The following is a 13,391-nucleotide window of genomic DNA, read 5'->3' as shown; positions in this document are numbered from 1 at the left end:
TCCATTTCTCTGCAGTTTTTGCCTCGTGTGTTCTGATGCTCTGTTATCAGGTATATACATGTTAAAGATTGTTCTACATCTTAGAGAATTGACCTCTTTGTCATTATGTAATACTCTTTTTTATTCTTGATAACTTTCCTTTATGTGAAGTCAGCTCTATCTGAAATAATATTGCTACTCCCATTTTTTTAAATTAGTGTTAGCATGGTATGTATCTTTATCTGTCTATTTACTTTTGATCTATATGTGTCTTTATATTTAATAGGGTAGATTTCTTATAGACAAAAATGTATAGTTGGATTTTTATATGAAAATTTTTATTAAAACTGTGTCTTTATAACATGTAAAATGTAATCTCCCAGAGACAAATGTTTAAGAAAAAAATGTCTATATGCAGATTGGCACACAAATTTAAGAACATAATTAAAATGAAGCTAATCCTTTTTCTGTATAGATGTACATCTATATAGTGAGATATAGGTATATCTCCAAAGCCATGTCAACGACCTGGAATACTTGAGTTTTCAAGTTGTTGATTTTCCAGATAGTTTGAGACACTTTACATCTACTTGATAAAGGGCATGACTGATCCAGAAAGAATAACTTTGGTTGATAGATTCTGTCTGTCAAAGATCAAACAAGAGTCCTCAGCATAATTAAGTTTTCTCTTCAGAAGCTTCTTCCAAGTGTAGGTCATTCTGTGATGTAAGGAATGATTCCCATGTAACCATGTAACAAGGCACTGTTAATAATGGTCATTCTCTTCAGCCATATCCACTGACTTGATATCATTTTGCATTTTCTGTTTCCACCTTTACAGTCTGCTTTCAAGGCATTGTTAGCACATTACACTTTATCTTCAAGCTTTCCAATTTCTCCTGTAAGCAGACCAGTATCTGCCTTTTTATAGGTCAAACCAACTTTGGAATCCGGTTTGGCTTGCATTTGGTCTCTTTATAATAGCTGTTAACTTTCACTATAAAGTACATCCTCAATGTACAACAGGAAGCAGCACCTACGAGAGTCCAAACATCCATTTATCAGTGGCCGTACAGCATCTGTCGGATGCAGTTGGCAATATCTTTTAAAGTATCAACCAGATCCTCTTCTGATGCCAACCACAAAATATGACCTGGGCCATGTTCTTTCATTTAGTCAAAATAGTCTCATTCTTCCTTGTAAATTTTCCTGAGCTATTTTATCTATCAAATTTATTTTCTGGCTAAATATTTCAATAAAGTTATTCATTTCCATGAACAACTCTGGGAGGCTTTTAGTTTTTCTCATTGAGGATGCAACAGCTCTGACTGCCCCACCCTGCTTAGTGGCTCAGGCCCTTACATCTTATGTGAAGAGAGTTCCCAGCAAGTGCAGTGAGAAAGACTCCAAAGTCTTCATTCAATGTTAACATCAGATGATCACAAGTGCGGTTCAGAAACTTTTGTAAAGCCTTTCCGTGTGTCTCAGTGAAGTCATCATGAAAGTGTTCCACCATTCCTTTCACTATAATCTTTTCTAGCCATGGTGGAATAATCAGTATGTGTGCTTCAGGTTTTTCCTTCAACCAAAGGAAATCTTGATAACACCTTCTAGCTTCAAATTCATTGGAATCAAATTCCCCATGAGATGTCTTAGTAACAATCTGATAAGTAATGAAAGTTTCAATTATATTAACATTGCTTTCAGCTTCATCCACTGTAATGAAGAGATCCTTTAAATCCGGCTCATCTTCAGACTAACTTTACATGTGCTTCTCAGTCTTCCCCACCTTTTTCTCCCACCCCTTTAGAGGGAGGGGTTGACTGAAGTGGCCTGGAGTTAAGATATTTTCCTTCACCTAGATCAGTTAACCTCTCACATAACTTCAGTAGGTTAGGCTCTGGTTAAATACTTTCTCCTCAGGGTAACCTTGTTAAGAAATGAATGCTCTAGTGTTTTTGAAAATGGTTCTTTATCTCCTCCTGCTGCCTGAAGTGTAAGGGGATAGTTTTCTGATGACTTGCCAAAAGAACGTGGTAGAATTCCAGGAGATAAATGCACATAAATGTGGGGACGAGGTCCTTCTGGAGTTTTTAACTGTCAGACTTGTCGGCCCTGAGCCTCCATGGGCATGCATGTACCTCAACTCTAGTTTAGCTTTTCCTACTCAGCATTGGTTTCCTTATAGGTTTTCAGTTTATGGTTCTTCAAACTAGTAAATTGTGATTCTTTGTATTTCTCTGTTGTCTCCAGTTTTGGTGTGAGTGGTATGCTCTGTGACCTCACTTATCTGATCTAAGAATTGTGTATTTTCCAGTTTGTTTGACTTTAAAAAAATTTTTTTTTTATGAGAGTTTTTTGCTATAGGGTGGGTGCGTGTGCTCGCCAGAGAGACAGAAATCACCCCCCAGGGGGGATGGCAATGCTGCAGTCCCTTCTCCTCCATTCTCCTCTCGGGATCTTGGGCATGCACGCACACATGCCCTGTGTGAGTTTAAGCCACCGGGTCTGGGACTCAAACCACAGTTGACTACATGGGAGTCCAGCGACATAGCCATTACGCCAACTGCTGGTCCCGACTTTAAAATTTTAATTATTTTTTTGTTTGTTTGTATGTTCATTTTTGCCATATGGCAGTGTACTCACTGGGGATAGAAACAGAAGGAAAGTGAGAAATCACCCATCCTACCCTATGGCTATGCCTCAATCCCTTCTCCTTTCTTTTCTCCGGGTGGGTGTGAGTTTCAAGCTGCTAAGTCTAGGATTCAAACCAAATTCAACTGTGTGTCTAGTACCTTAGCCATTATGTCATCTGCTGGCTCCAGTTCAACTTGTTTTAAAAGTTTAGTATTCCATAAGCTATAAAGAGAGAGATAGCACCCCAATAGGGATGCTGTGATCCCCCAAATTCAGCTAGTTCTGGATCACATGCATGCCCAGGGTAGTCAGGGAGGTCTCCAGATAGGAACACAAATCTGGAACTGTCCAATGGGTCCTCCTCGCAGACAATTGTGTAACAAAGCTGCACCTCCATCTGGTCAGGTTGAGTTTTTATTTGTTGTTAAGACTGGAGTGTTTACTTCCAAGCTTCTTATATGCTGCGTTGGAAACCCAAAGTCCTCTGATCTCAGGTTAATTTATGTATGGCATAAGGTCGGTGGTCCAACCTCATTCTTTTTTATGTGGATATTCAGTTTTCCTAGTACTATTCATTGTAAAGACTATTTTTCTCACCTTGAATTGTCTTTGTACTTGTGATAATCAATTTACAAAATATGGGTTTTTCATTGTTGTCTTTTCTGAACTCTCAGTTCCATTCCATTCATCTGAATACACATGCAGAAATTTTGTTTGCCTCATTTGTATTTATGAAGCAGTCATTTTTCTCTCATATTAGCTGCTCAGATGAAAGGTTGAGAGGCCTTCTAATGAGGACTAAGCACTAGCTGTTTGTATAGTAGAAAACTGAGAGACATTTGTTGGGTAGACTAGCAGAGTCTGCCTAGAGCTCCATATCTCCAGGGATATAATTTTATAACATTATTATAATATAATCAAGTGGAGATTTAGTATTGATAATTGTTTATTATTTTACTAAAAGGGTTATTTTCTGATCACTGTGCCTTAAGAGTAATGTTTAAATGTAAGTAGTAATATATAGTTATCAGAATAAGACATATAACTCTAATGAATGAAAATAAATAGGATGAAATTAAATTTCTCGAAATTAATTGGGGATGGAGAGTTTCTGGTATACCAAGACACTCCGAAGAAATACTGGTTTAATAAAGGAATGAATGAAAGGAACCCTTACATGAATTACTGCTTTTAAAGCCTAGGACTGTACCTTAGGGAGAGTCTAGTTAATCCCTCAATTCAGAAGGATAAATCCTGCTCTCAGATGGATTGTTTTTCAGTGTTTCCAATTTTCTTAAAGGATAACCCCAGAGTTTCACATTTTTACAGAGTTTATGTCATGGTTGGTGCCGACGTCCCATTTTCTTCTTGTTTACGAGAAGTTGAAAATCCACAGAATCAGCTGAGATGCAGTCAAGAAATGGAGCCTGTAATAACATGTGATAAGAAGTTTCGTACCCAGTTTTACATTGACTGGTGCAAAATTTCATTGGTGAGTTTCTCTTATATTTTATTTTTGTAGATGTAATTAGGAGTGATGTGAGTAGAGATAACACCTGACTAAAACTGGTACTGCTTTTAGGAACAAATCCTGGGTTTACTTTGTTAATTATAGTAGACTTCTCTAGACTCTAAGGATTTGGTAAGCTCATGGACCATGTTCATTTTAAAAAGAGTATTTCTATTTTTGTGCTCATTCTACTCCTGATTAATTGCTAGGGCTGGATTATGTTGGCAGGTGGTCCAGATGAACCCCCTGGACACCCAGGTGGCTGCTCAATCAGCACAGATTACAGATTCAGTATGATGTGCTCAAAAAACCTCTATTTAAACATGCTGCCAGTAACCCCACTTTCAAAGGCAAGAACAGAGTGCAATAATAAATCTGAAAATAAAGAAATATTATGTTGTGATTCAGTGTCCTGTAAACTCAAATTGGAAGGTTCAAGGGATGAGAAACAATTCCAAGTGAGGAAAGTTGGAATCTTACCAACAGTGTTCAGAATGAACTTACAGGAACCAGTGGATGGTGAAATGGTTACATCACTGTACTCCCACATAGTTGCCCATGGTTCAAGTCCCAGACCCAGTGGCTTAAAACATGCCAGGCTTGTGTGTGCATATGTGCCCAAAGTACCAAGGGGAGAATGGAGGAGATTGCAGTGTGCCCATAACCCCTGAGGGGATTTCTTGCTTTCTGTCTCTCTCTCTCTCTTTCTCTAGTGAGTGCACACACCCTATAGCAAAAAGCTCTCTTAAAAAAAAGAATAAACATTAAATATTTTTTTCTAAGCCACTCTTTAATTTGCATGCTAAAAGATTTTGGAAAATGTAAGAGTTCATACATATGTAAGCTATGTGTAATATTTTATATATAAGATTATCTATCTACCTATATTTTGATTCTGCTCTCGCAAAAGAAAGCCATTTTATTCATGACCTTTAGATTTAACTTCTGTCATCTCTTTGTGATCGGTGATGAGTGAACTAGATCTAAGTTTAAAGTTGACATTTGAACAGTTATTGACACATAAACACAACTGCCACTGCATGTTTTCGAGAAGTAACTGCCGGCAACTTTCCAGGATGTAAAACGGGAGAACTTAGTACTCAACTTAGTTGCAATGGCAACATTTAGCACCCCTTGCGGGCTTTTGTCCTAGACTCTTCTTGTCATGCCCCTTGTGTCTAAGAAAAATAGTGGCCTTTCTTTGCCTTCTGATATCAAGTAAAATTATTAATTTGTGGTTTATGTGTGTTACAGGTAAATATTAGACGTGCAAAGCTCAATATTTTAGTCATGGAGTTAATTGTATAAAGATGCTGCAAACTTCAGAGAGATTCCTCTCACCAGAATCATTACATGCCAGGCCCTAACAGTGCCGCTTTCCTTGTGATTGTCCTGTAAAATGAGTTTATGTTTAAGAATATTGTCTAATTTCTAAAAGCTTGAAAATGTCTTACACTTTGAAGATTATAATTTATGTAAGGCTAGGTTGGAAATTTTCATTTTTTTACATGTATATTTATTTATCACTCTTAACCACGAAAGACTTCAGGAGGCTTAAATGATTGAGTCATACAATAAACATAGAAAATAGAATATAAAAGAAATAAAAAATCAGGCCCTAAACTTTACCTCCCCCCCAAAATAATAAAATACAGTAAACATAAGGTCATGTTTGATGACAAGCTTCCTAAGGCCCAGGATAAACAAAGATAATTTATCAGTTTTCATTCTAAAAAATTACAGCATCCTTCCTAGGTAGAAAATAAAGTTTTTACTAGCATTGCATTATTTTTATTTATTTGTTTATTTAAATTTGCTATGAGACTTAATGTGCTTACCAGAGAGAGACAGGGAGAGGAAAAGTGAGAAAGCACCCCCAAGGCGGGATGGCCATATCACAATCTCTTCTTCACTTTCCTCTACGGATTTTGTGCACACATGTCCATGCACCTGCTGTATTTCTCAAGCTGCTTTCATGACTTGAACTGTACTGTCAGCTAAGTGTAAACAAGCTGCCTTAATCATTCTGCCACTGCTGGCCTGACTAATACTGTAGTCCTCAAGTGGGCTTTTTTTGGGGAGAGGATACTGAGTAATGCCACTATAATTTTCTCCACCTTTTTTTTTTTTTAATACCAAATGTAACAAATTTTGCATGACAACTTTTTTAGTATCCTTCAATTAAAATCTTAGCAAAATTAAATGCAACTCAGCAAAAGCAGCTGATGTGGAGGTCAGTTAGCATAGTACAAATGTTCATTTGTTGATCCTGGTATAGAAATTAGTAAAACTATATTTTTGGTTGGGTTCCATGTTCTTTAGAGTATCTTTTCCAAAAATTTCTTCTGGGCAGCCAGCAGATGGCATAGCGGTTACGTCGCTGGACTCCCACATGGCTGACTGCGGTTTGAGTCCCAGTTGCTTGAAAACTCACACTGGGCATAAGTATATGTGTGTTCAAGGTCCCAGAAGAAGAGGGGAGCAGAGTGGAGAAGGGACTGTGATGTGGTCATACCCCTTGGGGGGTGATTTCTCACTTTCCCTCTCACTATCTCTGTCTCTGCCTGTCTCTCTCTCTCTCTCTTTCTCTCTCTAGCAAACACATGCACCCCAAGGCAAAAACCTCTTTTAAAAAAAGTAAAAATAAAACAATTCTGCCAGCTAGATGGCAGAAAGAATAGGGAACAACACATAATAAAATTGTCCTTCATTGTTTATTAATTTTTCTTTTCTCTTTCACTACTTTAGAAAACATACCTATATACCTGATTATCAGCCAGCTCATTGTTAACATCTGCCCTAGGGGTTTATTAGTAGGAAACAAGAAGTTTTCATACTAGAGTGTAGGACTTTTGCCCTAGAGGAAGAAACGTGAATGAGAGCAACCACATACACATGCACACACATATATCCTGTGTGTATACATGTACGTGTATGTGTAGAAATGTAGGCCAAGATAAACTTTTTGTTGCTTTCATCTACGACCTGTTCCTAGCTCCAGTAAATCACTGGAAATCCAAGGTGATAATTGGAAAAGATGCCTCTTTAGATAATCTGTTAATATTTTGGTATGTGTAGGCCTTAAAAACTCATGTTTGCAACTATTACTTTGATGTGTAATTGTCTTTTTTTGTATTAGGTTGATAAAACAAAGCAAGTGTCTACCTATCAGGAAGTGATTCATGGAGAGGGGATTTTACCCGATGGTGGAGAGTACAAACCTCCTTCTGATTCTTTGAAAAGCAGAGACTATTACACGGATTTTCTAATTACACTGGCTGTGCTCTTGGCAGTAGCACTGGTCCTTTTTCTAATACTTGCATATATTATGTGCTGCCGACGGGAAGGCGTGTGAGTACCTTAAAACACTAATAAAAAATTAGAGAGCCTGCTAAGATAACAACATTGAAGGTTCCATTGAAAGCAGTTTCATTTAGTTCATAAAACCAAATAAATGAATTGAAATTGTGTTCAAGTCAAACTGTAGTACTTTATTCCTTTAAAATGAATGAAACTAGTTTTGAGTCTAGTATATTAAATTAGGGTATATAATTATTTTATTCAAAAATTATTAAGGATCGATCTAAATTCACGCAGGCAAAAGAGTCCCAAGACTAATCGAGGCTAGATATTTTGGTTATATAAGCCATCTTGTGTGGGCAGAGACTGTGGGGTCCATTGACATGGTAATTGCAGTTTAAATAAATAAACTGTCTTGATCAGTTTCATCAGAAATGATGGTCAGAATCCTTCTTGAAATTGTTCTGCTGTCAGACAGGATGACACAACCTAAATGTTTAAAATATATTTAAAAAAAAAAAAACAACTTAGGAGTAAATTAATGAAAATAAGGTATAATTTTGAGTAATGAGTCTTCACTCCATGAATAGTTAGTACTTTCAGGATATCTTTGTCAATTTAAGTAATCTGAAATTATCCAGAAGTCAGGGTAACAAAGAAAAGGATAGCAGATAAATAAAGCAGCAAGTAACAAATTCTTCCATTGTTACATGTAGCCTGATTTCATTATGTCATGGAATTTATTTCAATCAAGAGCCTGATTCTTAATCTCCACTTTTTTTTTTTTTTCATTTTTCTGTGTTTCTCATCAGTATTCCATTGCTGTATGTGCTCTCATCCAAGTAATATCATCAACCCGGTGGCAAATGCTGCCCGGTTGCATTTAATAATAACAATGTCAGCATTTCCACATCATGCAAAATCCCATGAGCATATAGTCTTAATGTTCCAAATATCAATGCTATTATTTAATTCATAAATTTTGTTTTGTTTCTAGGGAAAAGAGAAACATGCAAACACCAGAGTAAGTGTCTTCTTTCCTGTTATTTTCTTTGTCATTTTTTTCCGCTTCTTAGTTGCCCATCATGCTTCATACATGTGTGTCATGCTTTTTTTCCATTTGTCATCTTTCATAGTTTATTTCATAAATGTGAAAGCTGCTTTCTAAATAGAGATATTTAGGAGGGGTAGAAACTAAAAATAAAAAGGGTGTGAAAACTCAGATTATATAGGTAAAAATTAAACCTAAAATATTTCAGATTCAGCATATTAACTTGCCATTTATATTATGTGATTTCCCAATCTGCATTTCTGTAAACCAGAGAACAGATGAAAAGACCTATCATACAAGTTCTCCTGACTCTACAGTAATAACCTACCATAAAATGAAACTTCTGTGAGTATTTATAAATGCCCCACCAGAAGCTACAACATAAAAACTACAGTAGTTTTATCTTAATCCTAGAAAATAAATAGAAAACTAGTTTGTTACTTAGGGCTGTAATATTAACACAACGCTTCATAGTTTAGTTTAATGAAAGACATATTTCAAAACCAGTTTATAATTTTCAGTTTTGCTGTGTTAAAAGTATGTCAGATGTATCTCTTTCTGAGATAAGTTTGTGGAATGCCCGGAGTGCAATAATGTTTTATTATTTTAAAAGGAAAAAATGTTTCATAACTTTTTCAACTGACAACTCATCAGGTTAATACATGATTTTAAATATGTATTGTTTTCTTTCTTTTTGACATAGCATCCAACTGGTTCATCACAGCGCTATTCAGAAATCTACCAAGGAGCTGCGAGACATGTCCAAGAATAGAGAGATAGCATGGCCCTTGTCAACACTTCCTGTGTTTCACCCTGTAACTGGGGAAATCATACCTCCTCTACACACAGACAACTATGATAGTACTAACATGCCCTTGATGCAGACACAGCAGTAAGTATCCACTTGGAGCCATAATAATTAATGTGCATGTAAATTTTTATTAATGTCTGTGAAAACCAGAAGTGTATGTTGTTTTTGTTTATTTGTTTTTAACTGAAAAAGAGAATCCCAAGAGGACTTTGATAGTGTAGATCCCAACCCTGCTGTCCTGATGCAAATACAGTACAATTACTGTTAGGAATTTTTTTTTTTTCCTTCGCTAATCCTAGCCAGATCACATTTACTTCACTAGGTAAGAAATAGACCCCGATAATAGACTTAGCATATATGTTTGTTCAGAAAAGAGTTAATTCTGAAAGGAGAAACATATAATAAAATATGACAAATTGGTTTTAGAGATGTCAGAATTATTTTGTTTCATCAATCTTTTTAAAAAATGTATTACTAAAGCTCTGTGTAATCTAAATATTTTGCTTCAGGATAAGGGGTTTTTAGGTTATATTTTGTGATCTCCTTTATGTTAAAAGAAGCAGTTCCAATTTGGGCTATGAATGTGATTTTATTAGTGCCAACCTTCTCTAGTATTCGAAGGACTGTGATCAGAAAGCCTGGAAGAGAACTTGGTAAGGGGTACATGGGGAGAGATTGAGGAACTCGCAGTTGCTCTTCAGTGTCTGTGTTGTATGATTAGAAGCTAGATTTTGATAGATGGTGACTGTTCTTAAGAACATGGCTCTTTTTTTCTTTTCTGACCATGTGTTAATATGGATCAAGTTCAGTTGCCACAAACACTAGACATCACAAAGTATGCTTTCAGGGTCTTCTTTTTCACTTGACTTCTGTAGATGGAATGGATATGCAGAGAAGTTTCTCTCTTTCTCTCACACACATACACACACACACACACACACACACACACACACCTTGTAGGTTATGGTATAAACACTTACTGATTAAAAATTTTTGCGGGAACCAAATTAAGTAAAACATTTTCCTTTTTGGAGTATTATTTTGTAACCAGGTAAGATGCATGTGGTGTTTTAAAGATCAAACATTAAGCAATATGAGGAGCATAAATAGACTAGATAAATAGGTCTAAAACACTTTAGAAATTCCAAAGTATGGATACTTTCCTAAAGTTCTCTAACATCATTTTTTAAGGATTATGGCCAATGTATGTGTTTATGTGTGCATTTATCTACATATATATGTGTGAATAATTAATTCAAGTTCTACTTATAGTAGGGAAAATTGCATACATTCAAATTTTTAAGAGTTGTGAAAGCATTAATATTCTAGCAGGGATTTAAATGTTAGGACCTCTAGTTACAGTGAATGGAAAGGATGGATTTCTGTGTTCTCATAATGGATGGTCTATTATGGGTCATCATAAAGCCCAGTTTATTAGTATTAAATACTAAGAGAAAAATGTGAAATTTCAAGAGAAGAGTGTGATAACTTGCATTTAGCAATCTTTTCAGTGTTTTTTAATGTGAAAAGAATGAAGAACCTTATCATTTATTCTCAAAGTGAAAAGAATTTGCACTTATTCTTCAAAGCTAGTTATTTGTAGAATTGTTTACCTGAAGTGCCTGTGAACTGTTCATATTTTTTTAAAAAGCGAAATGGTCAAATGCATTTGGAAAACAGGTTTTGTTTTTTCTTTTTAAGCTACAAGAGTTCTCAGAGCCTTTAGTGTGTTGATGTACTTTGTGAATTCATGGAAAAAGGTCAAAATAGGTAACTCTTCAGAGAACACAGTTCTGAAAATGCTTCTATTGACGAATAACAATGCTATAAGATTTTAGAATATAAAAGTACTTGTTATAATGAGTAGGATAACCTGAATTAGTTTGTAAATCAATAAAACTCTATTGCTGATGAAGTTTAAGGAAGTATAAAAGGCTGCTGTCACTTTTTAGATACCCTTTCTAACCATATATATTGAGAATAAGAATAGCTCCTTAAAGAGTTATTTTGATTTCCTGTGTTTAGGATATTGCTGAGTGGCCACTATTATACAAACAAAATAAAATTTCCTATCTAGTTTACAGATGCATCTCTGGGTCCTTCTATAATTTCATCAAGAGTGTCATTATGTTGATCAGATTTCCCTATTTGCAAATGCAATAGGTTATTATATTGAACTTGAAACACTTTCAACATATATGTATTTTTAAGTCCAGAAAACCTTTGTATTATTCAGATTTCTGCTAATGGAAAAGCTCCATTAACTAGCACTTCTATATAAATAGGGTACATAGATAATTGATGATGCTCACATTGATTATTCTGAGGCACTAGGATCATCAAGTGTGCCTGATTCATCAAGAAAAATTAAATTGCATTCGGTGTCGTTTCAGTGTTCAGTGTATATTATCATTCTTTTATTCTTGGAAATGGATAATATGTGCGTGGTCTCTATGGTAACTCCCTATAAGCCAGAATATGTGATTAACCTCATTTTCCAACCATGCCAGATAATAAGGAATTTATTGTATTGGGTTCATCGTAACTGTCCTTTATGCAAATTCAACTTTTACTCCTTACCTGAAAAACATAGCCATGTAGGGAACCAGCAGTTAGCATAACAGCTATGTTGCTGGACTCCCACGTAGTCGACCATGGTTCACGTCCCGGACCCGGTGGCTTAAAACTCCCGCCGGGCGCGTGTGCGTGCGTGCCCAAGATCCCAAGAGGAGAATGGAGGAGAAGGGACTGCAGCGTGACCATCCCCCCGGGGGGTGATTTCTCACTTTCTGTCTCTATGTCTCTCTCTCTCTCTGGCGAGTGCACGCGCCCTATAGCGAAAACCTCTCAAAAAAAAAAAAATAGCCATGTTTTAAAGTTTTATTTCAGCACTAGTAGACACAGAAATATTTAGGTCATTTGGATGGAACTGAATTTTTTTTTAAAGAATTATTTATTATTATTATTGTTAATATTATTTTTCATAGGAGTTTTGCCAGAGAAAGACAGAGAGAGAGAGAGGGAGAGTGAGAAAGCAAGCCACCAGGTCCAGGACTCAAACCATGGCCGGCCATGTGGGAATTCCAGCACCTTAACCACCATGCCATCTGCTGGCCCTCGAACTGAATTCTTAAGATTAAAATGAGATACTGTATTTGACATGACATTTTAGTACTTGATAACCAGTACATGCTTGGGTAGTACTGCTTATAATATTAATTTACCCTTTCTAAAAGGTCATGCATTTTATCTCTGCATAGTTGCATACCAAATGTTTTGAATTTATCATTCACAATTTCTCTAGCTACAGGATTTCATGTTTATTCTTTAGGCTCAATGCCAGGGATATTCAGCCATAAAGATATGTCTCAAAGTTTATATTGGCCTCTAAGCCAGACTCAAGAACTCATTCAAAGTTTTCTTGGTCTTTTAAACAAAAGATCTATTCACCTCAGGTAGCAAGAACTTTCTAAGAGTTGCATGAAAGGCTGTCACAGTTACCAGTGACACAGTAATCTTTTCCTTTTGCTAGAATGCTTCACAGGACTCCAGACAAGCACCATAAATTATCCAGAAAAAAAAAAGTTTAATCATTCGTCCATAATAAATCTGAGAACTGATAAGAGACATAGTAAATTAGGTCAGAACTGAGATTAGATTATTTACATATCCTGATATCTAGACAGGGCTAGTCTGGGCACTGACCTCAGAGGGTTCTCTGATCCAGGTTACAAGCAAAGTGAATAAAGATTAGTAGATAGGGAAGCTGGGATAGAACTGGGAGATACAACACATGCTCAGAATGGAGGACCTTAGTTTTGTCCAGTGTTCTTTTTACTTTTTAAATTATAGAGACAATATAAATAGGCAATTGACATGATCATGTAGCCTAGAAATGTAAGGTCTTAGGCCAGCCCAAGCAGTGATGGTGAAGGCAACTGGAACCCACATGACCATGTGTTTCAAGTCTTGACCCAAAAGCTTGAGAAACAGGCTGGATGCATGTGCATTTGCTCAAAATCCTGAAAGCGGGGAGAAATGAAAGAGAAGGAATTGTGATGTGACCATTCTCCATGGGGGGTGCTTTCTCTTTTTCTCTTTCC

At 36.2% G+C, this 13,391-nt stretch overlaps 1 protein-coding gene and 1 pseudogene across 4 annotated transcripts in view; one reads left to right on the top strand and one right to left on the bottom strand.

Annotated features, from left to right (window-relative positions):
* Positions 1 to 13,391, top strand: part of SGCE (sarcoglycan epsilon) — an 83,470-nt gene that overhangs the window by 60,295 nt on the left and 9,784 nt on the right. For 2 of the 4 annotated variants that reach the window (XM_006157481.3, XM_014591217.2), the window contains 4 exons: positions 3,946 to 4,108; positions 7,266 to 7,477; positions 8,424 to 8,450; positions 9,181 to 9,369. In XM_006157481.3, coding sequence (XP_006157543.1) covers positions 3,946 to 4,108; positions 7,266 to 7,477; positions 8,424 to 8,450; positions 9,181 to 9,369 — 591 coding nt within the window. The remainder of the gene's footprint in view (positions 1 to 3,945; positions 4,109 to 7,265; positions 7,478 to 8,423; positions 8,451 to 9,180; positions 9,370 to 13,391) is intronic. The other 2 variants (XM_014591216.2, XM_014591218.2) reach the window with 1 other exon arrangement.
* Positions 657 to 3,013, bottom strand: LOC106735839 (sorting nexin-7 pseudogene; annotated as a pseudogene).

The sequence above is a fragment of the Tupaia chinensis genome, unplaced genomic scaffold (assembly GCF_000334495.1).
Source record: "Tupaia chinensis unplaced genomic scaffold, TupChi_1.0 Scaffold000544_1, whole genome shotgun sequence".
Taxonomy (NCBI): Eukaryota; Metazoa; Chordata; class Mammalia; order Scandentia; family Tupaiidae; genus Tupaia; species Tupaia belangeri.
This window is presented reverse-complemented; position numbering and strand designations above follow the sequence as displayed.